This window comes from Podarcis liolepis (genome assembly GCF_965112155.1).
Source record: "Podarcis liolepis genome assembly, chromosome: 10".
Taxonomy (NCBI): Eukaryota; Metazoa; Chordata; class Lepidosauria; order Squamata; family Lacertidae; genus Podarcis; species Podarcis liolepis.
Genome location: NC_139562.1, coordinates 36,565,238 through 36,593,237, shown reverse-complemented (window position 1 = coordinate 36,593,237; position 28,000 = coordinate 36,565,238). Strand labels below are relative to the sequence as shown.

At 42.4% G+C, this 28,000-nt stretch overlaps 1 protein-coding gene and 2 long non-coding RNA genes across 5 annotated transcripts in view; 1 reads left to right on the top strand and 2 right to left on the bottom strand.

The window, feature by feature from the left end:
- The window catches only part of EEA1 (early endosome antigen 1), a 56,961-nt gene extending 56,086 nt beyond the window's left edge, over positions 1-875 (bottom strand). The window contains exon 1 of one of the 3 annotated variants that reach the window (XM_083462986.1): positions 15-875. In XM_083462986.1, coding sequence (XP_083319112.1) covers positions 15-38 — 24 coding nt within the window. In that variant the 5' untranslated portion in view covers positions 39-875. The remainder of the gene's footprint in view (positions 1-14) is intronic. The other 2 variants (XM_083462985.1, XM_083462987.1) reach the window with 2 other exon arrangements.
- On the top strand, positions 568-28,000 carry LOC310687660. Its single transcript, XR_014516520.1, has 3 exons — positions 568-679; positions 3,521-3,714; positions 25,864-28,000. It is a non-coding gene; the product is annotated as an uncharacterized lncRNA (long non-coding RNA).
- Positions 4,187-6,194, bottom strand: LOC310687671. The gene is made up of 2 exons (XR_014516531.1): positions 4,672-6,194; positions 4,187-4,448 (listed from the first exon to the last, which is right to left on the bottom strand). It is a non-coding gene; the product is annotated as an uncharacterized lncRNA (long non-coding RNA).

The following is a 28,000-nucleotide window of genomic DNA, read 5'->3' as shown; positions in this document are numbered from 1 at the left end:
CGCCGCTCTCTTACCCTCTGCAAAATCCTCCTAAACATTGTGGCGGAGGTCACGTCCCCTCCAGGGCGGCGGCGGCGGCGACAAGTCCGAGCTCACCACGGCGAGCTCCCGAGGGTCATCCCCTAATCACGGGGCCACTCCAAGTCCTGCTCGCTCGGCCCGGCCCAACTCGCTCCCGTCGCTCCCTGACAGAGGAGGAGGCGGAGGCGGCGCCGCTGCCAGGACTGGGGCGGGAGCAGGAGGCGGCGCCGCGGCGGCGGCGGCAGAAGGAGGTGCCACCCTCTGGGACCGGCTGCGAGGTGGGCGGAGGCCACGGGGCTCTTTCCTCCTCGGTGCGCCCCGTGGAGGAGCCGGGGTCTCGGGCGGGGAAGCGGGGCTGAGTTGCTCTTCGAAGGCTCTTCCGATAGGGGCGAGTAGAATTGGCGGCGCTTTCCCTCAGGCGCGGCGGGAACGGCCGCTTCCTCCTGGCCGCCGTCCTCCCCTAAAGCGACGCGCGGCGGAGAGGGGAAGTTTCTCATCCTCACGCCCCACTTCTGTTGACAGGGCTTAGGCGCCCAAGGATCGCCCGTGAGGAGGAGCGGGCCCCACGATCTGCTTCCAGGACCCAATCCAGCCACGGATAGGAATCAAAACGGAAGGAAAGCGTGCTCCTAGGCATGCATAGAGTGCTCTGCTCCAGGTATGGCTCCAGCCATGTCCACACATAGGAGTTGTGGTGGCATCTCCTGAGGCCTTGATATAGGAAAATTGAGCATATGTGAGTTTTCGGTCCAGGGCGTTCAGATATCTGAGGTAAGCCTGTAAATATCAGCCCCACACTTTCTTCTGGCCTCCTTAACTCCAGATCCCACGGCCCCACAGTCGTGCTCCACAGTCCCCATAGTTTCTGCACAGAATAAATTCTTGGATTGCATGTTCTGCGCTCTTGGCAAGAACTAACCCTCTCCATTTAGTGCCAGACGTGGTGAACAAGGCAAGATGCCACAAGACTCTTTGTTGTTTTAATCACCAAAGCGGTCTTGAAAGCTTTACAAAGCAGTGGTTTTATGGGCACCTACAATTAGCAAAGAACATAAGAAGAGCCCAGCTGGATCAGACAAAAGGCCTATCTAGTCAAAAGTCCTGTTTCCCAGAGCAGCAAAACAGATCCCTTTGGAAAGACCACAAACAGGACAGGAAGGTGTGAAGGAATGAAAGCGTTTCAACGATTGTTGATTTTGGGGGTTGTAAAATGATTGCTTTCTGCTTTAGTTAGAGGCTGTTCTTCACTGGATGATCAAAAGATCACAGGGAGTTCTAAAGTTCCAGAGGACTGGGGCAACCCAGACAGATGAGTGGGGTATAAATATTAGTACAGTATTAGCTACCCTTGAGGTTCATCCAGAGGCTGTAGCTAGGCTGCTTGTGGGGGCAGGCTACTATGTAGCTGGCAAAATTAGAAGGGCAGAAACATTTAAAAGGTGGCAAATGGTGATGGAAGGAAGGGCCAGCAGCTGCAAATCTCAGTGCTATTTGTTATCTGGAGTTCTGGACTACAGAGATGACTATCTTCACTGTAGCTGTGAAGATGATGTGGGCCCAGTCAGCCTTCCTCCAAAGGGAACCATCCAAATATGCTGTTGTGACTACAGCTCCCATTGGCCAGAGAGAGCAGGGGCAATGGGCAGTGATTGCCAGCACTTATGGGAGTTGTAGTTTGAATTCTCTAGGGCAAGCTGCTTGGAAAACCTGGGGAAATCCTCTTATTATGACAGCAAACCTCTTAACTGTCAAGTCACAGAATTGTAGTGAACAGGAAATGGATTTTCTAATTAGTCTTGCAGCACTTTCTTTGCTCTTCCTTCCAGAGAAAGTCGATATCACTTTTGAGTCTTGTGACAAATGCATGGATGTTTACTCAAAAGGAAACCCTATTGTGTCCATGGCGATGGTTCTTCCCACTTAGACCAAATGATGTGAATGGGAGCTGCACATTCCAATGTACAGCATATAAAGGCAGCATCTGCCTTTAGATGTGCATCCAGTTAATGTATGATTTCTGGTCCAATGTGTTGTACACACTTGCATCTCTTTATCTGGATCAAGGCCAGTATAACATAGGATTAAGTAAAGTTGGAAAATAAGGGAAAAGGGAAAAACACATCCTTTCAACCAGTTCTTTAGTTTTCTTGAGTTTTATTCAAACAGAGCCACCAAGCTTCATTAAGGGGGAAAGTTGTATTATAAGGAAGAAGCCACTTTTTCCTAAAAGTTTATATTTTGAATTTCCTCCACACAAAACCATGAAGAACAAACTTTGGTTCACCACCAAACAAACCATGGAAACAAACCATGGTCCCAGGATTGCACATAGGAACAGGCCAGAGTTTGGTTTATGTCCAGGCCAGTGTGGTATAGTGGTTAAGAGCGGTGGACTCGTAATCTGGTGAACCTGGTTCGCTTCCCTGCTCCTCCACATGCAGCTGATGGGTGACTTTGGGCTAGTCACACTTCTCTGAAATTTCTCAGCCCCACTCACCTCACAGAGTTTTTGTTGTGGGGGAGGAAGGGAAAGGAGATTGTTAGCCGCTTTGAGACTCCTTAAGGGGAGTGAAAGGCAGGATATCAAGTCCCAAATCCTCCCCTTCTTCTTCTTCCCCATGCAGCTAATTTATTTTAAACCATGGTTGAACATTGCTTATGGACACAGATAATGTGAAATGTCTATTTGAAGCCTGCTTGTAGATTGTTTTAAAAGTTTCATATGAAAACAGAGGATAAACATAAATGAAGTATTAATTAGTTGTTTTGGTTCTTATTAAGTAGTTGGTATTAAAATTTACAAAAGCAATAATTAGACACCATGCAGTTTAATTAAGGTCAAAATCTTGGAATATTTTAGTAGATGACTCAGAGGAATTATATCCTGCCATTGTTCACAGAGAAAAAAATAACGTTTTAGGACCCAGTGCTTCACAATTAACTCACTTCATACTACATTGAATTAAGTATTCTCTTAATTCAGTTTAAATCTTCTCTAAACTGAAAAAATATTTTTATTATTATTATTATTATTATTATTATTATTATTATTATTACTATGAAGTAAGAACTGTCTGCAAACATCAGACCTGAACCTCATTTCCATGAACATTATGCATGGGCCCACCTTTCCGTGGGTGTCTATTCTCAGTGTGTGAGGTACTGACATAAGAGACTCCTGCAGCTTCAAGGAAGGTGCTATATTTTAGGAATGTTGCAGATATGCCATCTAGAAAGAGCAAAACTGGGAACTGTAGCTCTGTGATGGGTCACCTAACAACTTTCAGCTCCCTTAACAAGCTACAGTTCCACGATACTTTGTGGGAAAGCTGTGAGTATAAGTGTATTAAATGTATGGTGTGGGTGTGATGTCAGTCTTCAGAAAGAAAAGAAAAACTGTCAAATAACTGGATCTGACTGGCATCCCCTTGAGAATTCTTAAAGAACTCAAATGTGAAATTGCTGACATTCTAACAAAAATATGTAATTTGTCCCTAAGATTAGCCTTCATATCTGAGGACTGGAAACATCAGCAATCCAAGGGGGAATCCTGAAAATTGCAGGCAAGTTAGCCTTACGTCTGTTCTTGGTGGAAAAAAGATAGAATTTCCAAGCATATAAAAGAGCAAGTCTTGAAGAAGAAAAACCCACCTAATGGCTGCGCCAGTCCTGACCAACATGACTTCTGCAAGGGTAAATCCTGTCTCATTCACTGTTTAGAGTTTTTTGAGTGTCAACAAGCAAATAGATAGAGGTGATCCAGTTGACACAGTGTACTTATATTTTCAAAAAACTTTCAACAAAGTACCTCACCAAAGATTTCTGAGTAACTTTAGAAATAATGGAATAAGAGGAGAAGTCCTCTTGCTGTTCAGTAACTGGTTGAGGAACAGGAAGCAGAGTATAGGAATAAATGGACAAGTCTCCTAATGTGGGATGTAGAAAGTATTTGGAGTTCAGTATTTCGACCTGTCCTTTTTAGCTTGTTTACAAATGATCTAGAGTTAGGAGTGAGCAGTGAGGTAGTTGCTGAGCATAACCAATCGTTCAAGATGGTTAAAACTAAAAGGGATTGCAAAGCTCCCAAAGGATCTCTCCAAACTGAGTGAATAGGCAGTAAAATGACAGGTGTAATGCAATGTAAACAAGTATAAAGTGATGCAAGTCAGCACAAAACATCTTAATTTCATATATATGCTTATGGGGTCTGAACTGGCAGTGACTGACCTGGAGCAAGACCTTGGGGTCATAGTAGATAGCTCAGTGAAGATGTCAACCCAGTATGTGGCAGCTGTGAAATAAAGCAAACTCCATGCTAGGGATCAGTAGGAAAGGAATTGAAAACGAAACTGCAGTAAGAACTACTATTATACAGATCTATGGTGTGACCACAGTTGGAATAATTTGTAGCATTCTGGTCGGCCCACCTCAAAAAGGATACAGTAGTACCTCAGGTTACAGATGCTTCAGATTACAGACTCCGCTAACCCAGAAATAGTACCTTGGGTTAAGAACTTTGCTTCAGGATGACAACAGAAATCATGCGGCGGCAGCAGGAGGCCCCATTAGCTAAAGTGGTACCTCAGGTTAAGAACAGTTTCAGGATAAGAACAGGCCTCCAGAACGAATTAAGTTCTTAACCCGAGGTACCACTGTATTGTAGAATTAGGAAAGATTCAGAAAACAGCAACCCAAAGGATCAAGGGGGAAGGAGCAACTCTACTGTTAGGAAAGGTTACAACATTTGGAACTTTTTAGTTTAGAGAAAAGGCAGGTAAGAGAAGACATGATAGAAGTGTGTAACATTATGTATGGTGTGAAGAAAGTGGACAGAGAAAAGGTTTTGTCGTTGTTGTTCCCCACCCCCCACCCCCAGAACACCAGAAGTCATGGACATTCAATGAAATGGAATATTGGAAGCTTCAGGCAGACAAAAGGAAGTATTTCTTCACACAACATAGTTAACCTGTGGAATTCACTCCAGCAAAAGGTTGTGATGGCCAACGTGGAAGACTTTAAAATTGAATGAGACATATTCATAGAGCATAAGGCTATCAATGGCTATTTGCCCCCATAGCTGAAGCGGTCTGCCTCTGAATGGCAGTTGCTGGGTGTCAGCAAGTGGGGAGAGCACTGTTGTGTTCAGGTTCTGCTTATGGCTTTCCATTGGGCATCTGGTTGGCCACTGAGAGAACTAGAAGCCAGCCTGGAAGGGTCTTTGGCCTGATCCAGGAGGTCTATTCCAATGTTCTTTTTTTTTCTTTCTAAGTATTAGTAATAGATTCTGCCCCCAACTTTTTGCTCCAGTGCCATATCATAATCCCTTGGACATGCTGTGCTCAAGGTTTGGCAGCAGTGCCTGTGATTGACACACATGGCAGGTTTCTGGCTGCATTGTGAAGACATCCAGTACTATATATAATTATAGATACATTGCCCTTGTCCACAAACCACTCCATCCTCTGACACCTGCATCAGCCAAGTCCCCATGTGCTTTGAAAAAAATCTACTTTGGAGGTGCATTTGTCTCCCCCACTAAATCATCTATTCCATGATCTCATCTTTCCCTGTGTTTCTGTTATTTAATGTATGTTAATCCCTGTCACTTCTATCCTTCACCTCTTCCCTATTTTTTATTTCTATTGGGAGGTGTTCTGAAAACAGTTTCCCCACCTGTCCATCTCCATTTCTCCTTGCAGTGGAATTCAGGTTCTGTTCCTCATCCTATCTGCAGTTAGGAGTCTCTCAGTTTTATGACTTAAGACAGATGATGCATTTTTTGTGAATTCATAGCCTTTACATGTTTACTTAGCACCACATTGTAATATCGGGGTTCCCAAACTGTTGACTGCAAGGTGTTCCATGGCACATCAATCATGTTATATATTCACATTTGTTTTTAATGGTATTTTAATTGCTTCTTTTATTTCTTATAATATTATTTTTGTGTTCTATGCAATTCAAATTCTAATACAATACAATATATAAGAAATCATATATAAGAAATGGGGGTTGGACTAGATGATCCCCCAGGGTCCCTTCCAACTGTACAATACTGTGATTCTATATATACCTAAGATTAGAGCCCTAGACATTTTTTAAAAGTAAAATAAATGAAATAGCAGTTGTTTGACATGCAGTTTCAGATCAGCTTCCATGGGAAAGGGTCTTTTAATTTTTGTATACAGGCATACCTTGTTTTAATGTGGTTCGCTTTACAGTATTGTGCTTCACAGATATTGCTCCTTATGAGGATGCAAGGTGCAGGCAGTCTGGCCGCTTCCAGGGGAAGGAAGCCCCCACCCCGCCACCCCTTTTCTGGCCATGGGAGTGGAGCTGACTAAGTTTGGGGCTGAGTTTCCCCCCTCCCACCCCTCAACCAGTGGGGCTTAGCTTAGTAGACTACAGTGTAAGCATAACTTGTATATTTATGTTTTTGGCTGGAAAAAAGGGGGAGGGGAAGTTGGGGGGAAGTGTCAGAAGGGGCTAGGAGAGTGGGGGGGGCATCAGAAATCCCGCCTGCCAATGCACGCGCCTTGGAAGAGCGTTCAGAGGCACAGGTTCAGCGGCCTTGGGAGAGGCTACGGAGGTAGTTGGAGAGTCTTCCACACAGAACTCCTATTGTAGCATTAAGATTATGCAGATGGAGAGCACACACTGTTCAAAGAAAATATTAACACAATATTTTTGAAATGGTAGGCCTGCGCTGTGAAAGAGTAGGTCACCCTGTGCTTTTCTTTTTAAAAGATACATAAGTGATTATCTCATGTAGTAGTAGTAGTAATAAATAATAATAATAATAATAATAATAATAATAATAATAATAATAATAATAGTAATAATAATTTGTCCTCAGTGTACATTCTGCCTTGCAGAATAACACTGGCAACAGATCTGAAATCGGAACTACACAGTGGAAGGAGGGAGGGACTATGGGGCACACCTTTTATACAGGGAGAAGTTACTTGCCTTGGTAACACACTGAGTATGGAGAGGAAAGTCAATAGAATAACTGAAGATGAAGCCAAGGCTACATGCCTGATCAACAGGGGATGTTGTTGGTGGATAGGAAGAGGAATCAAGGAGGGGAAAGCTTTTGAGGAGAGAGAAGTGGATCAGTTTTGGACAGGTTGAGTTTGAGATGGTAATGGGACATCCAAATGAGGGGAAAAGTGGGTATATGTATTTTTAAAACTTAAAACCATGCCAAAACTGTTTAAATAAATGTATCACAGACTATGATAGTCACACCAAAATATGAGTGGTCAAATCTCTGGGTGCTAGTTTCAGCTATCCCATGTGCTGCAAAAATATTCAAAACAGGTTTCACAGAGGCCATAGCAAAACACAGGAAGGAAAGATGGACAGAAATGGTAATGATGGCTGCGCAATATTCCCTTGAAGTCCTCATTTGTACAGTCATAAACAAATGAAACCTGACCAGGTATCTGCTGTCAGTAGTTGATGTTGAAATGATTGGCTGCCTTAAACTGGATCTGCAGGAGGGCAGATGATCTCTCCTCAGCCACAAGAGGGTGCACACAGTCCCAAAGTAGTTTCCTTGAATAGAGTTGTTGAGCTTTTATAAGAAACCCCCATAGCTGTTGAATTTTTAATATTTTTTTTTACAAAAACGCCAAAAAAAGAGCGGCGTGTATTCCTAGCCAGAAGAGGGTGTGTGTTTCTATAAAGCACAGTCTGAAATTAAGTTTTTCATCTCTGCTCCCAGACGGTTTACTTGGTATAAGCCGTAGGGCAGTGTGTCCGTTCAGGAAGGTCATCCACAATGAGATGCATGATGGAGCCATTTTGCTGACACTACACAGGCCTGATCTGTGCCTAGATGAGGATTCACCCACAGACCCCATGTATACATCACTCTAAGCTGAAGAATGTTGGGACATAGACGTCCTAAAATTAATAAATAAGTAACCTACTCGAAATCACAATCATAGGGCAATACATACTCTAGCTGCCTTTCGGATGCAATGGAGCATGTGAACGGAATCTTTAAAATTATAAACTGAAGTGGAGTTACAGTGCAATGCCCTTAAAATATGTACATCTCTTCTATGTGATTTCAAACCCCAGAGACACTATAGAGACGTCCTAGTTTGAACTAAACTGATCCAAGCACAAAAAGGAAGGGGAAAATAGATTTCAAAAATAAAAGCAGTTATTGAAAACAGTATGTTCAGCTTGAGTTCTCTCAGTAAATAAGAACAGAGATCACAATTATAAATTTACAGTTCTGAACTCAAAAGGGGGTGGGAAAATGATTCCACTAATATATTTTCAAACTAACTCTGGCCTACAGTGGTGCCTCGCAAGACGAAAAGAATCCGTTCCATGATTCTCTTCGTCTAGCGGTTTTTTCGTCTTGCGAAGCAAGCCCATTGATGGATTAGAGGATTAGCGCTTTTAGCGGCTTTTAGCGGCTTTTAGCGGCTTATCAGCTTATCGGATCAGCTGATAAGCGACTTAGCGGCTTAGAAAAAGGGGGGGGAGGAAAAAAACCCCGCAGGAACTCGCAAGTCATTTTCGTCTTGCGAAGCAAGCCCATAGGAGATTCGTTTTGCGAAGCACCTCCAAAACGGAAAACTCTTTCGGCTAGCGAGTTTTCCGTCTTGCGAGGCATTCGTCTTGCGAGGCACCACTGTATTTGTAAAGGGGTATAACCCACCCAGCTCAGAACAATGTGCAATGGATGTTTAAGTCACACGTTTTCATGGCAAAATAATATTCTTCTAATCTACAAGCAGAGTTAAGTAGGGTTCAGGTTGGTGGGATCCTGAGTGCTGCCTGAGAAACACAAGAGACCCAGTAGGAGCTGGGAGCAAATTCAGCAAGATATTGTCTGCATCGGCAGATCCTTCACCTATTTACTGCAACTTCCATTTTGAATTTAAGGTGTGAGATGTCAAGAAAAGAGCTAAGAATAAATTGTAAAGAAAGAATAGGAAAATATGATGAATTATAGTGAGTCATGCAATAAAGCCCTGACACAAATACAAACTAACCTATTTGGAAATATTGTTGAAAATTTGGAATAAATAAAACCATGAGAAATGTATGCTTTCTGCTGCAGCCTGGGGAGATGACAGACAATTGGGCAACATACATTGTTGAGGAGACAGCAGACTGTAGCGAAGCTGTCTAGACAAGTAAATTACAGAAATTTATGTAGTCTCAAGAAGTAAAAAAATCATTAAATTGGGTTGGGGGATTGAATTCCTGCATATTACCCTGAAAATGTACTAATCCTAATTGCTAATGGGTGTGAAAATTCTCCAGATACAAATAATGCATTGAAAGTGTGTCATAAAAATTATTATGCCCAGGAATATTTAATTATTTTATTAATATTCCCCTCACAGCACTTCGCTTAGAAATTCGCTGAAGTGCAGTGCAAGGCCTGGCAAATGGATAATGCTGAACTCCTGTCTCTACCATAAATATGCTTCAGGGACACGGGTGGCGCTGAGGTCTAAACTACTGAGCCTCTGGGACTTGCCGATTGGAAGGTTGGCGGTTCAAATCTGCGCAACAAAGTGAGCTCCCGTTGCTCTGTCCCAGCTTCTGCCAACCTAGCAATTCAAAAGCACACTAGTGCAAGTAGATAAATAGGTACTGCTATCACAGGAAGGTAAACAGTATTTCCATGTGCTCTGGCACTCGTCACAGTGTTCCGTTGTGCCAGAAGCAGTTTAGTCATGCTGGCCACATGACCCGGAAAGCTCTCTGTGAGATGAGCACCACACCCCATAGTCGCCTTTGACTGGACTTAACCATCCAGGGGTCCTTTACCTTTCACCTTTAAATATGCTTCATGCCCATTAAGTTCCATGTGATAAAATATAATCAAGAGGATCACATTTGCCCCTTAACTTTTCCTTTCCCTTTTCAAAGTGATGCACACTTATCTGCCTTTTCCTTCATTTTAATAATCTTAAAAGGTTATGTGTGACTCACCAGTTTATGGTAATTAGAGGCATCTTTCTTTTATCAATAGATTATGAGCACATTGTATGCACTAATTAAGAAATTATGTGATGATAAAACATGAAAATTGAGCAGGTCCCAGGTCACAATGCTGTGTGAAAAGATGTGTTAGACAATAAGCTCAGCTGCTGAAGACAACATTCTGCTATTTGCCTTCATCTGATAGGACCAAGTAGAGACACCATGATGTTGCTAGAGATATTTGCCATGGCAAACAGTATACATTTTCCTCTATGTCTGATTCTCAGAGGACTATTACTCATTCTGTATATGCAAAGCCAGGTTTTCAATCATCTTTCCTGCAGTAATATTTACAGCCTTTTCAATGTAGCTGCACTTTCACTGTCAGGCTCAGTGTGGTGCAAATGCACAACAGGTGAAAAGAGCTAGGAGAGCTTGACACCTAAAGCTGTAAACAGAATTATATAGCGAGCCCCATGACAATCTCCATCTAGCCCCCAGAATTTTCTAAACCTTTTGCCCTATCACATGCTGTTTGTTGTGCCAGAAATACATAGCATCAGCAATCAGGAAAGATCACGTCAGTGCAACAAACCCAGATCACCCGACAAAGGCATAGAGACAAGCTAAATGCCAGCATCAGGCAAGAAGGTACAGTTTACCAGGGAGTGCTAATATACATACAGTACATGATTTTATTTGTATTCCAGCTTTCCATAGTTAAAACCAGTTTGCAACATGAAAAAATACATACTGTAATTGCAAACATAACAAAAAATAAGGAACATAAATAAAACATCAAAAGGTAAAAACCAAATTAAACAATGTCCATGTAAACCATAAGATCTAAAATAAAGATACAAAAAAAAATCAAAAACAGCAACAACAACCCCTCTATGCTGCCACCGCTGCCCAAACAAAAGCCCCTAAACAATACTTCAACCCACGAGTCTGTTCAGCAGCCTCAGCTTTTGTAGCTGGAATCAATTGAGGCCCCACCCTCCTAGGTCAGGTGGAAAAACGCCTGCTAAGCAGGAAGCAGGTATGTTTTAGTGTTGCAGCTCCAGCCCTCTGGACTTAGAAGCAAGCTGAAATTAGATAGGCTGTTAGCATCTTGATGTTAAGGTGGCTACTGGAGATGTTTTGTGTTTGACTTGTCTGTGGTGGCTCAGTTCCACATTACCTTTGTGGCACAGGAGCAGTTTCAGTGTCACTTTATCCCAGCCAACAGTGGTAAAACCAGAAGTTCCAGACCATGTATTAACGAGCCCAGGGCCACACATCCCATAGTCTGTACAGTTTATTTACGGACAAATTAAATAGCACCAGTCTCAATGCAGTTTTTTTAACCTACCCAGCATTGTGAAAAATGTTTCCAGGACTCAGTTGTACAGCTGCAAATAAAATGTTTTAAATGTGTTGTAAAGTGCATTGTACAAATGTGACACTGGATGGCGGCAGTGAGCTATGGCAAATGCAATATTTTTTTCCAAAACTTCTTTTAAAGCATTTTCACAACATTTTTTATATGTGTCTAGATTCCAGAACAGATTCCTGTTTTTATACCAGTTACCAGTTCTTAAGAGGATGAGTCCTCTTATCCCATGGCTGCCAAATTTTATAAGAAGCCTTTGGTGACGGGTGTTTTTGAATGTCATAGCAAGGGGCATTGCTAGTGGTGGAGCCCAAAACATCTGCCTATTTCCCCATTTTTAAACCTTCCCTCCACCTTACAGGGTGGCTGGGGGCAAAGCACAGTGCCAGTGAGACCCCAGACAGCCACCATCTTCTGTGCCCCAATACTTTTAAGTACCCAGCAACACCTCCATGCACAAATATATAATTCTAGAGAATCACTTCTGTTGCTGTGCTGTTTTGTGTTCCAGGCAAAAGGAGTGTGCCTCTAACCAGTGGCGTAGCGTGGGGGTTGCAGGGGGGGCCGGGCGCACCGGGCGCAACACCTGGGGGTTAGGGTTAGGGGGCGCAAATCCACGGGTTAGGGGGCGCAAATCCACGGGTTAGGGGGCGCAAATTACTTGCCTTGCCCCGGGTGCTGACAACCCACGCTATGCCACTGCCTCTAACACAGGGAACCTTTTCATACCTAAAGAGTAAATAAAATGCAAACGGCATTCCAAATGCCTATATTTTAAAGTGGGTTGCTGCTTATCTCTGTGTCAGTCAAACATGCATAGTGTAAAAGTTTCATAAGGCAGCCAGCAGCAAGGTGAAAGATGAAGAGATTGCTGAATAATAGAGAAGGGCATCTTCCAGACAGCTTAGGTTCATTTGAGAACAAACACGAAATATATTATACAATCTTTTCATTCTGCCAGGAGAGCTCCAGCCTCCCTCAGAGCTTTCTGCCACTGAAAAAGCCATACAAACGAATGATACCTCAGTCAGCAGGGGGCTTTGAGGAGCCAAGATGCAAAGTTAAGCCAGTATTATTGAGGGAGACAAATGGGTATAGTGGTTAAGACTAGAACATGGGAGACCAGGGTTCAAATTCCACTCGGCTATGAAGCTCACTGGGTTGTTGGGATAAAATGGGCAGAGAACCATGTGCACCACCTTGAGTTCCTTCTAGAAGAGGTAGGAAATAACTGTGATCAATACTAAATAATAAAATATCCAGGAATTAGGAAAGAATCAAGCGTACAGCCAAACTCTCCCCCCCCACACACACAGCAAAACTCAACAACACTAATGTATTGCTTTGTGATCCAAGACAGTAAGGTCATGGAGCCAGTTGATCCCATAAGTGGGTGGACTGTCTGAAAGGAGGAACCCTCTCTTCTTTTTTCCTGGATTGCTTCCTGTAGCCATATAATTTGTGGTCATAATTTTGGCAAAAATGCTAGCATATTTCAGCTAAGGATGTTGTCATAGTGAACACTACAATTTCCTGAAGAGATTGCAAAGTCTTGCCAAGAATTGTGCAACCCTCTCTTTTATGATGTTAAGCAATATGAAGACAGGCATCGTCAAGCCCTATGGCACACTTTAGGGGGAAGCAATTAAATGCAGATTATTTAAAAGGTATCTCCTTAATCTGGCATGATTTATTGAACAGAACTGAGGGTAAACTGTGCTGCCTGAGGAGACCTACTGTGGAGAAATGCTGTATATATGTCTATGTGTTTTGAAGGAACAAATATATTGTGACCTCTGCGACTGTCAACGTACTATTACTGTATATAGCAAGGCTGTTTAGCAGTAGCTGTTTTGCGGCAGGTTCGGAGAGGAGAAAGAGGGTGGATTGCTTTGAATATTTATTAGGTGGGGCTTGGATCAGGTAAATTCATTCTAATTGGTCTGTGTGACAGAGGCTGATTGGCTGCAGATTCCAGCCAGACAGGGAGTTATGTGGCAGCTGAGGAGATGGGGGAAAGGGATTTCATGAGGGAGGTATGAGGAACAGACCAGAGAAAAGCTGAGAGGAAAACAGGCCTGGCTATCTGTACTCAATATTTATAAAATAGACACTTGTCTAGTGAAGATCAAGAGAAGAGAAATGGTGTCTGAGTTAGTCTTAGACACTTTGCCATCCAGCTAACTAAGAGCCCTGCAGCCATTTTGCCATCCCAGAATCCTTTTCAGTGTCACAGAGGACACACATAAGGGCATAGCTCTCTTGCTCCAGCACAGCTGCACTCAATCCAAGAATTGTGATGTTGCAAATGGCCCACATCTCAGATCATATGTTATTTCACTGCCACTCATAATAGTACCATCCACCCCCACCCCCCAGCAACTGCTTCAAGTGTTTCTTCAATCAGGCTGGCCTTGGTTGTGATGATAGTATACCAGAAATCACTTAGCTGCCGTTTCAAGACCTACCTTAGGATACGTCTGAGGATACATGAAATCCTTGGAGATCTACACCTGATCCCAAGTTGTTCCCTTGATATTGGGGGGGGGGGGGGACTCCACTTCAGTCATTTCTTCCCACTCCCTGCCATTGACTCCCTCCTTCTTGTCATTCCAGATCCCAACACCCAGACTATAGGATATAATGATGTTACCACCTAGCATTGGATAATTCCTTCTGCGTCTTTATTCCTATTTATATATAAATGACAAAGATAAGCAGAGAGGAGCTTACGGTCTAAATTTAAGCAGTGGGAGTAAGAGACGGGAGGAGAAGGGAAAAGGCAAGGCGGGCACAAAGCTAACAAGGAATATTTGCAAGCAAATGCAGTTTGCATGTCATTTTGGTTGGAGGCGCAATCCGTTGGTACTTGCTGAACTCAGTCACCCCGTGGAGCAGCAGGCTCTCCGGGCATGAAGAGTTAGAATGCAATTCGTGACTAATGAGTTGCCTACACTTCTTTGCTTAGTTCATGCACATCTGGGTGCAGTGGACTGTTAATCCAGCTCCATCAGAAACTGCAGGTTAATGTTTAAAGCACAGTGAGTACAATAAATCAATTACAGGACAGTCTTGGGTATGCTGCAGCATACGAGGAAGAAAAAGTCTTGACACTGCACTTGACACATGGTGCCAACAAGACTAAAGTCACAGCATGATAAGGTGCCAGTGGCCCAATCTACTTGGAAATAACTTACAAGAAAGGGGGGGTAGTAGAAGAGATGAATGAATTAGCTCTTTTCTGGGAGTTCAGTAGCTAACTGCAAGTATAACCTTCAAGGTTAATGTAGTCTAGCAAAAAGTCATTCATCAGATCCCCACGAGTTCAGCATGAACCCAGTAAACTGGAGCTGTTATCACAAATCCATATGAGAGGATGGTGTAAATGAAACACCATCAATTGTTGTTATTGTTCTATATCAAATCCTTCTTGCCAGTTGCTGGTTCCACTCTTAGAATTGTAATCTAAAGCTTACAATATATACGACATTTATTCAAGTGTTATAGATGCACATAACTCTTTATAAGGTAGGATCGAAAAGCAGGTAGTTCTCTTGTTTTGAAGGATGCAATTAGATATGAATATTTATAAGTAATTTGAGATAGACTGAGTCCTAACAGCACCGTGTGGAGGGCATGACCCAGCCACAGTTAAGCACGTAATTTAATTCTCTCTCATGTAAACCAAATGGCTTTTACTCTCCCTCACCTTGGGAAGCAATTTGCGATGACTCAGCTTTAAAATGTGACTTTTGGCTATTTGGAGCATGGACATTTTAATCAAAGCTAGTCTCCAGTTCCCTTTCTGCTTTCTCAACATTGACACCAAAGATACAGCAGGGGGCAGTGACCCACTTTGTCACCATAACCCCCACGGCTTCCAGCAAGCTGGGCTATTGAAAAAAGGTCCTCATTTAAAACATAGAGAAAGCATTCATGCACATGTTACCATTTTAAGTGAGCCAGGCTTTTTTAATGTAAGCCAGAGGGATTCAAATGTGGCCCTTCTGTCCTCTCTATCTGGCCCTTGGGACTGTCCGCAGGCCACACACCCTTGCCCTCTCTCCTGAGGCCACAGACCCTGCTTTGCATTCCAGCTGGTGTTTTTGACTAGCTGGAATGTATCCTTGAACTCTGATAATGCCTCTTCCTTGCCTGGATGTACGAAAGAAATGGGTGTTAGAGTGTGGGTAGAAACTAGCAAATCACTACCATGTGGCCTACAGAATGTTGCCCAGCAAGGAATGCAGCCATCAAAATGAAAAGGTTCCCTGCTCCTGGCTTTAGAGAACTACAGTTATTGCCGAAAACATGTTGAGCAGTGACACACCAACCAGATTTAGCTTTCTACATGCAATATGTGAAGAGATTCTGCTGCAAGAGGAAATGCACTCATTTTACTGTGCAGATGTTTTCAGAATAAACTCATACCTTTCTCGTTATCATAAAGAATACGATTTATGAGCCAGGCTTCCCACACCACATAACAGCATTATCTCTGAGGATCAGAACACCTTCAGAGGCATTTATCACTGGAACATGTGATCCTTGGTGCCTTGTAAAGCTTTTTATAGTGAGAATTAGCATTGTACAGTACTGTACAGCTACATGCCACCCCAGTCTCCATGAGCAATGGACCATGAGGCACAGGAGAGACACTGGTGTCTTTATGATATATGTTTTATTTACACATGTCTACAACCTGAGTCTAGATGGAAGGGTTCAAAGCATTATACTCCAAGAGGGTCTCTTGCTTTCCCATAGGTGTAGCAGGCTTGGGTCTAAGAACAGAAATCAGCCATGCTCTCTTGTTTCTTTGTTACAGTCTGTCACAGTAAGTCTTCGCCGCCGCCCCCCCCTCGGGCCCCGCTCTTCTTCCTTGTCTCCGCTAACCCAGTGAAACAATTGCCCTCCAGCCTACATCTTCCAAACTGAAACCCTAAGCCTTTTTGTCTCTGTCCACTAACACACAGCTGGAGGAGGGGCAACACAAACACACAGGTTGTCTGGCACTGAATGTCCTGATGGCTCATCTTTTGTTAAATGCAGTTCTTGTTTAGGGCTACTCTCATTCTCACTCAAGAAAATCACCATTTTATAGTTCAAATTGGGAAATATAAATACAGTAAATGGACAAAAGTACAAAGATTCACAAAATGTTTAGGGGTATGTGTCCCCCTAGGAAAAAAAGCATTGGGTTAATGTCTCAGCCATCACCTGGTGATTACCTCATGAGGAAGTTAGCCTGTGTTGTTTCCTTCTTGAATCCCTGCTGGATCTGGGAGTTCAGTGTTTGCAGTTTAATTCTCAAACACTGATTAAATTCCAACACTTACTACATCAAGAAATGATGGGTGGCTTGCATCCACAAACTCTGGCACCCAAATCATCTTTGTTTCTCTCCCCTGCACAGGCAGTGGAAGACAGGAGTGCCTGGCGTGCTCTGGTCCATGGGGTCCATGGGGTCACCAAGCGTCGGACACAACTAAACAACTAAACAACAACAACAACAACAGTTCAGAGAGTTTGGCTTCCTCAGAACATGAGTGCACTAGCGTTTTGCCATGTATTTACTGCCAACTATTCCCCAGGAGGACACGGATGGCGCTGTGGGTTAGACCACAGAGCCTAGGGCTTGCCGATCAGAAGGTTGGCGGTTCAAATTCCCGCGACGGGGTGAGCTTCCGTGGCTCAGTCCAGCTCCTGCCAACCTAGCAGTTCGAAAGCACGTCAAAGTGCAAGTAGATAAATAGGTACCACTCCGGTGGGAAGGTAAACGGCGTCTCCGTGCGCTGCTCTGATTCGCCAGAAGCGGCTTAGTCATGCTGGCCACATGACCCGGAAGCTGTACGCCAGCTCCCTCGGCCAATAAAGCGAGATGAGTGCTGCAACTTCAGAATTGGCCACGACTGGATCTAATGGTCAGGGGTCCCTTTACCTATTCCCCAAGAGTAGCATCTGAATCCCCTGGAAATTCCAAATAGTCTTCTGAGTACCACAGAAGGACACGAGTTAAATGGTTGGTTGTTGAAAATTGTCACCAAAGCCTAAGGTTTATAGAAATAGTTTCTATCCTTATATAGAGAAAAAGTGCAATATCCACCATGCATCTCTACAAAGCAATATAGGATAGTCATTCCTAGAATGAAACAACAGAAAGTAGGAGTGGGTGTAAGTGAGGAGCCACTGTACATAAAAAGCATATTCAACATCCCATTCAAAGCACATGGTTTGCCACACACACGCCCTCCAGAATCCAGGACACTGTAGTTTGTTAAGGGTTCTGGGAATTGCAGCTCTGTAAGGGTAGAACTACAGTTCCCAGGATTCTTTGAGGGAAGTAACACACTTTAAATGTGCATTGAATGTATATGGTGTGTTGAAAGCAGATGCGAAGCAGGAATTATTAGAAAAGATTCTGCCAGAAAGAAAAAGGTAGTACCACAAGCCAGTAGGGATGGTGCAGGTAGGAGGCAATATTGCCTAAGTAGATGCAAAATTCTGTTTAAAAGAAGTTATGTGGGAAAATCAGCTTCTTGAGATTGCAGATCTAGGTTTTAGAATATCTATCAGTGTCTTGTCAAGGCAAACCTGGCAGCTGAACTCTTTCACAAGAGTTTACTGGCAAAGATTACCTACTTTACTGCCAAGTTGTAGAAACAGAATTAATGCCGGTTAATTGTTCCCCTTATCTAAGCCAAGGTTACGTCTTTCTTATGTCACCTCTCTTTCCTGTATTGTAGACCTTACTCCTTCACTATGTGTTTGCACTATTTTCCCCACTCTGTTTAAAAAAAAACAACCCAAGAAAAACAAAAGCAAGGATAACTCCTGCAGAACCTATATTTTGTCATTGTCAGAGCATTATACCAAGTGTTTAAGACAGATCTAAATGTTCAGGACACTGATTTATTCTGCTAGTAAAACTGGGAGAGTGGTGTGCGTTTCTTAATTCTTACAGCAATCGAGATTTCCGATGTGCTAAATGGGTGGCTTTGTTGTGAACTCGTAACACACTTCACTCTATAATTAGGTAACTGCATGCTAGTCTAGCATTAAATTGAAATGTAGTGCAGAGGAAGGAGGCAAAGTGCTAAATATAGCCTATTTCAAGCACTTAATTGGCTGGGGGGGGGGCGGTTCTACCTGTACTACAGATATACTACTGCTGAAATTGGCTTGGTTATATAAATATATCCTAAGCAAGACATTGTAAAATCTCTCAGTATATAAAATGTGTGTTTCACTGATTATTGTTTTAGATATTGTATCTTTTCTAATGGCACTTCCAGATGACTTGTTTATTGAATATTCATCCTGATTTGTTTGCTGGGAGATTAGATTATGTTGACATTTGGGTCCTGAGGTTCTCCACTCAAAGTTTAACTCACGAGTAGGGGTTGGCAGGACTGGCCACCAGCCTAAAACCACCATGGCACTCTCTGGTTTGCTCAAAGGACTGCAGCCTCTATAAGACCAAAAAAGAAACAAAGGAAACCATATCTACAATCTGACATGGCAAAAGCACAGTAATCGCTGCCAAAGAAGGGAGAATTATTCTCTGGGTTTTGTTTTTGTTGTTTTGTCTTCTTAGCTGTAGCAAGGAGAGCAAATGTAGGCTCCATACAAACCATGCTTTTAAAGCACACACCCCTCCCCAAAGAATACTGGGGACTACAGTTACCCCTCACAGAACTACAGTTTCCAGCACCCTTAACAAACTACAGTTCCCATGTTTCTTGGGGGGAGTGCTTTAAATGCATGATAGATATACAGCTGTAGAGATAAATCTATCTTCTCAAGGCACTGGTAAGAGGAAGGAATGAAAGAGGTAATGCCACCCTTTCCAACTTGTCTAGAAGCATAACTGACTATGTGACTACTTTCATTGCTTCCTGCCACTTGGTCTTTCACAAGTTGTGTTCAGATTCCCTTATACCAGCTCAATGACCCAGGGCACAGCAGCATATGTAACCTTCCAGATCTTCATCTCTTTCTAAGAATAAGACTCATCATGCTATGCCTCTTACATAATGAGTTGGCATGGCAAAATCTCTCTCCTCACTCCCAAAAATATATATTGCGGTTTTGGGAAGTGTATCTAGCTTTGTCCACGACATCTCCATAAGTGCATTAAGTGCTGCCTGTCAGCTAATACTTTGTAAGGGCAGTAAGAGAGAGACAATGACATCAGATGTACGCCAAAGGGAAAACGTGCCAACGTTAGCTTTGGAAAAGAGGGGGGGAACTTTCCAAAGTATGCCGCTAATATTCATCAGTCTCTTATAGACTCACAAACACACACAATAGAACGGCATTTGTTGCTGGCAAGAATTCTGCTTCTGTCACTTGGTACATGGCCGAGTGCGTCCATTAGCAAATGCAAAGTTTAAACTGGATGAGAAGTTGCAAAAGATACAAACTCTTGAGTGCAAAATTGCCAGGGCCAAGAAGGGTTGGTGTGCGCCACCAATAAGTGCCATTTATTGCTTATTATAAGTCCTATTATTTTAGCGTGCTAAAGGGGAAGCTGCTCACATTGCTCAGCAATATTTATTGTGCACACAAAGCCTTAAGAAGCTATTGAGCCACACAGTGTGTTCATCTTGCAAACACAGATGACTGAAGGAATGTGCCCTTATTTTTGCATCAAGCCAGTCATCGTTTTGATGCTGTCTAAACTGAATGGCTCGTTTTTAGCAGGAAAAGATCAGTCTGGCAACTGTAGGATCAATGGTCAGCTTTGGCAGAGATTGGGAAACTGATGTGGACTTGGCCACATGCTCCAGCAAAGGATGGTTCATCATAGCCAAATGATCATCTGCTTGGTGTAGTCTCAGCAACACACACTGAAGACAAACAATTGTCTGTCTGTCTGTTTGTCTGTCTGTCTGTTTGTTTTTGGATACTTGGAAATGGCATGACAGAGGCATCATTGCCCTTAGTATGAACATTCATCCCACAGTTCTCTGCTTTCACAGGGCTTGGAATCTGCTTAACCTGTTGACGAAAGACCAGTTGGTACACAATGAGAAATGAATTTGTATACTGCAAGAAATGATGCCTCCATGCTACCACATTAAAATCTAGCATGCATCTCCTGTCCATGCAGACTGCTTTAGAAAGATGTTTTAGGAACAAGACAAGGAGCTTTGAAAAGCAAATAGGCAATGAATTCCTTCCTTCCAAATGAGAAGCTATGCCCTGCCTATGGCTTCACGGAACAAACTCTAATGCAACTCAGAGCCTGCCTGCACATGAGCAAGGCCACAAAGCAATCATTGTAAAGAAGACTTGGCTTTTGCCCCCTCTTTCTGTTTCCACAGATTATCTGTGCCAAAGTTTGATGACTGCATACATTTTATGGCTTGAGGTTTGGACTTCCAAAGCATGGCCCACACCTATCTAGGCTATCAGTGATTTCACCAGAGGGCAAGCTTCTCAAGCAACGCTTCAGTGTCATCATCCCATTCCTGTGTTTACAGAGTGCTGAAAGCATTTTTGTACATACAAAAGAGAGGACCAATTCTTCTATTTTTGAAGTTGGCACATAGAAGGAACAGCCCCATGGCCCCTATGTGCATTATTAGAATGAGAGACTCTCATTCATCCACCACACGTCTGCGTGGCAAACACCAGTTTGTGGCTTTAAAAATGTACCCAAGAGCCTTGGCCATTCACAGCTCACAGATACATTTAATCACACGTTTCAGATATCCATCTCTTTATCCATATTTTACAATGCTCACCATGCAGATATGCAGTAAACAAATTGGAATTCATCGTTCCTGTAAGTGTGAAGCCATGATTAGAAGATACATATGCTTCTGACTGGTTTTGTTAATATGCATTATGAATAAAGCACCATACGGTGTTTTCCCTGCTAATAAAGCAGACTCCTTTTATAACTAACTGGAACATTTATTGTAGATTGTATATTCCTTTATAGTGATTTCTATCTGTAATTCTATCACTTTAAAAGATGCATATACTCAATCATTCAACCATTCTAGAGAGAAAGGGGTTAATTTTCATGAAACATGTTCCATTAAACAGGTTGCACAGATTTTTCAGGCTTTTTATTAGATCATACATTCACAGCGATAGGTGAAGAAATGCACTGTTTCCACCTTGTCTCCATTCCTTCTGTTTCTACCTGCCCACCAGCAGCCAATGAGTGCCTAATAGGCACTGCCTATGCTTTGGCTAGGGCTATGTTCAACCTGACTCATTAGTGGAGCTTTGCTGGGCGGTAGGGAAGGATTTGGGGTTTTTGTTTTGCCAAAGGCAAACCACTGGAAGGGTCACTACTAAATAGGATGGTCCCTTTGGGATGTCAAGTGGTGTGGGTGTCTTTTGGACTACTTATCAGAAAGAATTGCCTAGTTTGTGTGCATTTAATGAGCCTAGCTCATGGGCCATTGAGTGGTGTGGGAACAGGTTTCCCTTTGCCATTTATTGCTTGCCCTTTATTATTTGTGGCTCATACATTGAGATTAGTGGCCCCTGGAGACATACTTTTTATTGCACATTCATGATGATTTGTTCTCTTGATGTTGTTGGGGCAGTCACACACAACCCCAGTTTCAATACTGTTTGCACCTGCAAAAGTTTTGGAGCAGTCATATTGCTTCACTTCCAGTCAATGCATAGCCCATAACTTCCTGTTGAAATCCCATAACTTTTTATACCACAAATGTTCTGGTTTATTTTTGTCCCACTTCTGTTATGCCGTAGCCCATCCAGACAGCAATTATGTGATAGCACTGGAGGAGCATTGCAAAACAAACTAAAGCAGACTAAATCCACCACTATTGCACTATTATTGTGTAAACAACATCCTGCAGAATAAACCTGCAATAAAAGTTGGCCTTGAGGACTCTTGGGTGAATGAGCTACATCAGTTGACTCAGTTCTAACCCAATAAAAGTGATTAGGGTGGGGCATATCATAAGACTTTCATTGAGAGATGGGAAGTGTTAGTTAGCACTTTATTGGCCTGGATTGCACATCATACTAAGCCAAACCTAGCATGAGTATATGGGCTTTCAGGCTGCCAGAGAAGAGACCCCAACCACTTTGCTCCTCCCTGGTTATATTGTTGCTGTGCAATGCTGAGCTAAACCATAGTCATCTGGACATGAGCTCATGGTTTAGCTCTCGGCAGACTAACCACAAGTAGTTACCAAGATTTGTCCCATGATTTACGGATTGCGGATCATCTGAGAGAGCTAAACCACGATCTTGGGTTTGGGTGATACAGTGCATCAGCCAAACAAGCGGGAGCAACAAAGCAGCTGGGTTCTCTGCAGGGGCTGGCATGCTTATTTGGTTGCACAAAGTCATGGTTTGGCTTTACAATGCCTTCTTACCATTTCCCCATTGGGTCAGGTCCAGTAGTAAAGACTCACTCCAGGTTTTATGGCCAAGACGGGTACAATTGCCCTCAACTATTAATAGCTGTTTCCTGGTAATGGCCCATGCTGACCAGCCAGGCTGTTGCTACAGAGATCTGCCAGTTCTGAGAGCTTCCTCAAGAGAGAAATTAAAAGCTTTCCTTTTAGGCTTGTATTTGACCTTTAATAATCTTAAGAGACTCTTAGAGTACACATATTTTTACTACTGCATTTATTAAATGAATTATGTTCTTAAATATGGTTTTTCTCCTTTTTTGTGCTATGTTCTGAGAAACAATACTGAAAAGCAGATTATAAAATGTGTGATTATGAAAGCACAGCTAACAAGGAAGCATAGCTTCATACATATGAATCTAGGTCTCCATACTAGCTTTGTATGCCTATGCAGTACAATGCTATGCACGAGTCCCATTATATCAGTGAGAATTAGGATTGCAGCCGGTGTGGTACAGCGGGACCTGGCAGACAAGGTTTCAAATGCCCAGGTAGCCATGAAGTTCGCTAAGTGACCTTGGGCCACTCACAGTCCATCAACCCAACCCACCTCAGAGCATTGGTGTGAAGATAAAATTGTTTACCAATCTGAGCTCCTTGGAGGAAAGGTGGGATAGAAATGTAATAATCAATAATTAACAGAATGTGTGAGTGGTCTTGAAGAAAAGGCAAAGCAGCATCATTCTCTAGATTATGACATGAGAAACTGGTGGTGTAGCGTGGGGAGGGCAACAAGGGCAGTTGTTCCAGGCACAGAATTGTAAGGGGCACAAAATTTCAACACCTGGTGCTGCTTCAATACAGCTGCATGCTTCTACCACTGGCTTCTCCATACAAACCAGGAAGTGACCTCTCCAGACAAAGAAACAACTTTTCTGATCTCTGTGGCTGCAATCTCCTGGGTGATGCAGACGCCATTAGGCAGTTGAATGTGCATGCATACTCCTTTCATTTCCCTCCCTTCCACCCACCCCCTCCAAACGGCCCCGCGTGCTGCCAACCTACACTATGCCACTGATGAGAAAGACTACAATGGGATAACCATTTTTTCTGCTCCTCAAACATCTATTTCTCGTCTCTGATCCTAAACATGCTCAGGAGAGACAACAGAAATGAACAAATCCAGCTTCCAGTACAGAACAGAGGAGAGTGGAGCACAACACCCACTCTGTGCTATCATCATGTGTATAGACAGGTTTACAACAAACCTGCGAGTGTGTGCTTTTGTTTTGAATGACAGGGAAAGAAGTCGCTTTATATGTCAGACAACCTTGGCTGTTTGTTATCTTGGTCTCAGTCCACATTTTAGTGAGGGACAGCATAAATCCTTCTTTTATGGCTGCATCGAACCTATTAAATGTCATGATCAGAGCTTGATAATAATTAACAGATTCTCGGATTACCCAGTTTATGGTATGATCACTCAAGAATCACTTCATGAATCACTCAAGTCACTTCATTTCCCTGTTTAGTTCTGTAGCAAGTTTCACACCAGCTCCTAAATCAACCCAAATCACAGCATATCACTTTATTGCTATTTTTTAAATACTATGCTTCTATGCAAAGAAAAACTATGCACATTTCTTTCAGGCTTTCAGCTCGTTGCAGTCACACTTTCACGCCTTTTAAGCAGAAGTGCAAAGTGTGTTATTAAGACACACCTTGACTTTTTGTACCTTCAGCTTGGGCGGGGGGGGTGGGGAGGCTGGAAGAACCAGGCAGGGATAAAATAAGCCCAAATGTGTAAAGTCACCAAGTAATATTTGATTGCTGTTTAGAGAGCTGAGTTTCTCTCTCTCTTGATGGGGGTTTTAGAAACACTAAACCCCAAAGCCTGCAGAAAACTCAGGAGATGAAAACCCTGCAACTATATCACTGTGTTTTATTATTGCCACCAGAGTGGTGATGCCGGTGCATACCTGGGTTTGGTTTCCCTAGAATTGAGGTCACTTGAGACTGTGATGTCTTTGTGATATATCTACATGTAGGTATATACAGCCTGAGCAAATAAAGGAAGAGCTGACAACATTAACACCTGAATACATACTGGCCCCTCTTTAGTAGGGATGGGGGAGAAATTTCATTCAGTTCACATTTAGTGTTGAACCTAACAAATTCACACTTTTAAAGACTATATGAGGACTTCTCTGGATTTTGTGGTGTAGTTCTCTAGCCAAACAATGTTTACAAAAATGTGTATATTGGAAGAAATGGACATAAAGTGTGCATATTAAGGAAAATTGCTTGCAAAAAATGCTGTTGAATTTTCATGAGGATTTTTTTAAAGCAAATCTGTGCAGAAAACGTGGAGAACTGAATATTGGAGAAATGAGAAACTAAGAGTGAAATAGACAGATCCCTTCATCCCTACCCACTATGTTTCACAGCAGAGTGGAGACCTCTCAGTCCCATAGTGCTGGAATCTCACAGAGTCTCTGTGTTACCAGCTCCAGCTGCCAAGTTAGAATAGTCTCACTTGTATTGTTCTCTTACGTTCAACAATGGCATCACTCCAGCTCGGCCTGCCCATCTTCAGCTAGTACAGGATTAGTCATTCTTGTAGTCTTCTAGGTATTGTTGGTCTTCAACTCTCATCATCCCTGACCATTGGTCAAGCTGATAGCTGGAGTCCAACAACATCTGAAGGACCACAAGTTTCCTGGACCTGAGGGCAAAATAGAGAAACTGACAAATTAATTAATTAAATAGTTTCTGTGGCTCTGTAGTTCTGTACTCTTTAGATATGCAAAGAGACACTTCACAAACTTGATTAGAGCTATTCATTTAGCAGTCTCCTTCTCTAGAGCATCTCATCTTACAGATATAAAATCATAGGCAGGGAGAGGACCCCAAAGATGACATCCAGACCAATCCCCCACAAATCCCAATATAGCACTGCCAAATAAATTAGTGTTTAACATTGCATTTAGATAATATTATTCAGATAAAATGTAGGAATTCTGAGGGAAAATAAATGATTTTCAAATAAAATTGGCAACAGTTTCTCATGGAGGAGTGTGGAGGATTCACCTTTCTAGATCTGGGTTCTAGACTTAAGTCTTTGGTGTAATCCAGGTGTCTTGTGTATTATAGCCACTAGATGTCTCCATCTGAAACTTCATGCAACATAATGGGAGACTGGTAAACAGGACTAATTCAGTATTTCTGTAGCTCACAATATGTGAGCAAACAGATAAGGGTCTGCAATATAAGGGAATGCTTTCATTCACTTAGTACAGTGGTACCTTGCAAGACGAATGCCTCGCAAGACGAAAAACACGCAAGACGAAAGAGTTTTCCATTTTTTGAGTCGTTCCGCAAGACGAATTTCCCTATGGGCTTGCTTCGCAAGACGAAACGTCTTGCGAGTTCTTGCGAGTTTGTTTCCTTTTTCTTAAAGCCGCTAAGCCGTTAATAGCCGCTAATAGCCGCTAAGCCGCTAATAGCCGTGCTTCGCAAGACGAAAAAACCGCAAGATGAAGAGACTCGCGGAACGGATTAATTTCGTCTTGCGAGGCACCACTGTAGCCTGAAAAAATCATCTGCTCCTGTATACACCTGCAAGATCGCTTACAGGAAATTCCACATGCGCTGTACATTGCCTACTGAATATCACAAGGGCAATGACCTGAAAATCGACGTTTTCTGCTATTCTCTCTGAACTCTGGAATGCACTTCATTTTGCCATTTGTGAAACCATCAGTTGCTTCAGATGTCTTCAATCTAAAGGCACCCTTTTTATTATTTACTTGTTTGAATTCCCTGAATTCCCTGTTTGTTTTTATATGCTTTTACTGGTTTTATGCTGCATTTTTCTTCCACTTCTACTGTTTATTGTTTGTATGTTGTACCCTGCTTAGATTTTGCAAGTATTAAAAGGTTCATATGTGTTTCTAAATAAATAAAATAAGTCAGAGCAAGCTAAGCCTGGGCATTTCACAAGACACCCACGAAACCTTGGAGTGGAAGAGGACACATTGCAAAGCAGCTAAAGGACCTTTGATTTCTTTTTCCTCTACTAGTCTATCTTGCACCACCTAACACACAAGACTGTACAAAAAGCAAGCAAAAATGAAAGCGCATACTTCAAAATAGTATGTCTTGTTGTAAAGCCAGTAATGTAACCTAAACCTACTTTTGAAAGTTCATTGAGGCCAACTTAGAAAAGAGTTCTGAAAATAATGGGTGACTTCAGAGCATGTCACACAAACTCTGCAGAGCTCACTCTAGTGTAAGTTTACACCAGTGATCTATTTTTTACAGATTGGTCTCATGACAAGTTAGTGTGGGTTACATGATGGGCCCACGTGGCTAGGTGTCAGTTTTGGCTTCTGTATCGCTGAAGGAATTCTACTCAGAAGAGCTGAATTATATAACTTGTGTAAATCAATCCCCTCCTACAGCATCCCAGAAGCTAGTACAAGCAAAGGGAACAGACTTTAAGGTCATAACCACCTTTTATTGATCCACTGAAAATACTGCGATATTACTGGCACCCCCAGTCTTCCCCTTTTCACTGCCCAAACATACCAAACAGAATACTAAGAAAAATGAGTTCTTCTGAGCGACTCACTCGCCTAATGGTTCCAATTTAATACCCAGAAAAAACAGGGAGAGCAGTTCATTGACAAACATCCCACCAACTGCATACTCAGGCAGAGCTATATTGAGAGAAAACATTTTCTCCTGCTAATAAGGAACACAAGTAAATTAAGCTGACATCACTCCAGTCTTCCCCAACCTAGTGCCCTCTGATCTGCATGTTTTAAAGATGTTTCTAATGTTCTTATGTGTTTTTAAATGTTTTATTTTTTAAAAAAAAATGTACTGAGCACCTTAGCAAAGAATGTAATCAATGTAATAAAGAAATATATTGTTGGGCTATAATTCCCATCATAACTTGGCCATGCTGGGAGTTGTGGTGAACAACCTATGGAAAGCACCAGCTTGGAGAAGGATGTATTAGTCAGTTGAAATCAATGTGTTTTTAAATCTGAATTCTCCACAATGTGGTTTGCATATATGTGCAGGTATGGAGAGAGAGACAGAGAGATAATGAGGGCCATGGTATTGACTTTGTGGTGATGTAAGAAATTTATGATGTTAATTCATCATTAAAATTGTTCTTATTTTGATAATAATAAATTGCATTAACCCAATGGGTCTATGTTTGTATCTTGAAAATGTGAAAACTTACGTTTCACAATAAAAAATAAATGCTGATGGAAAT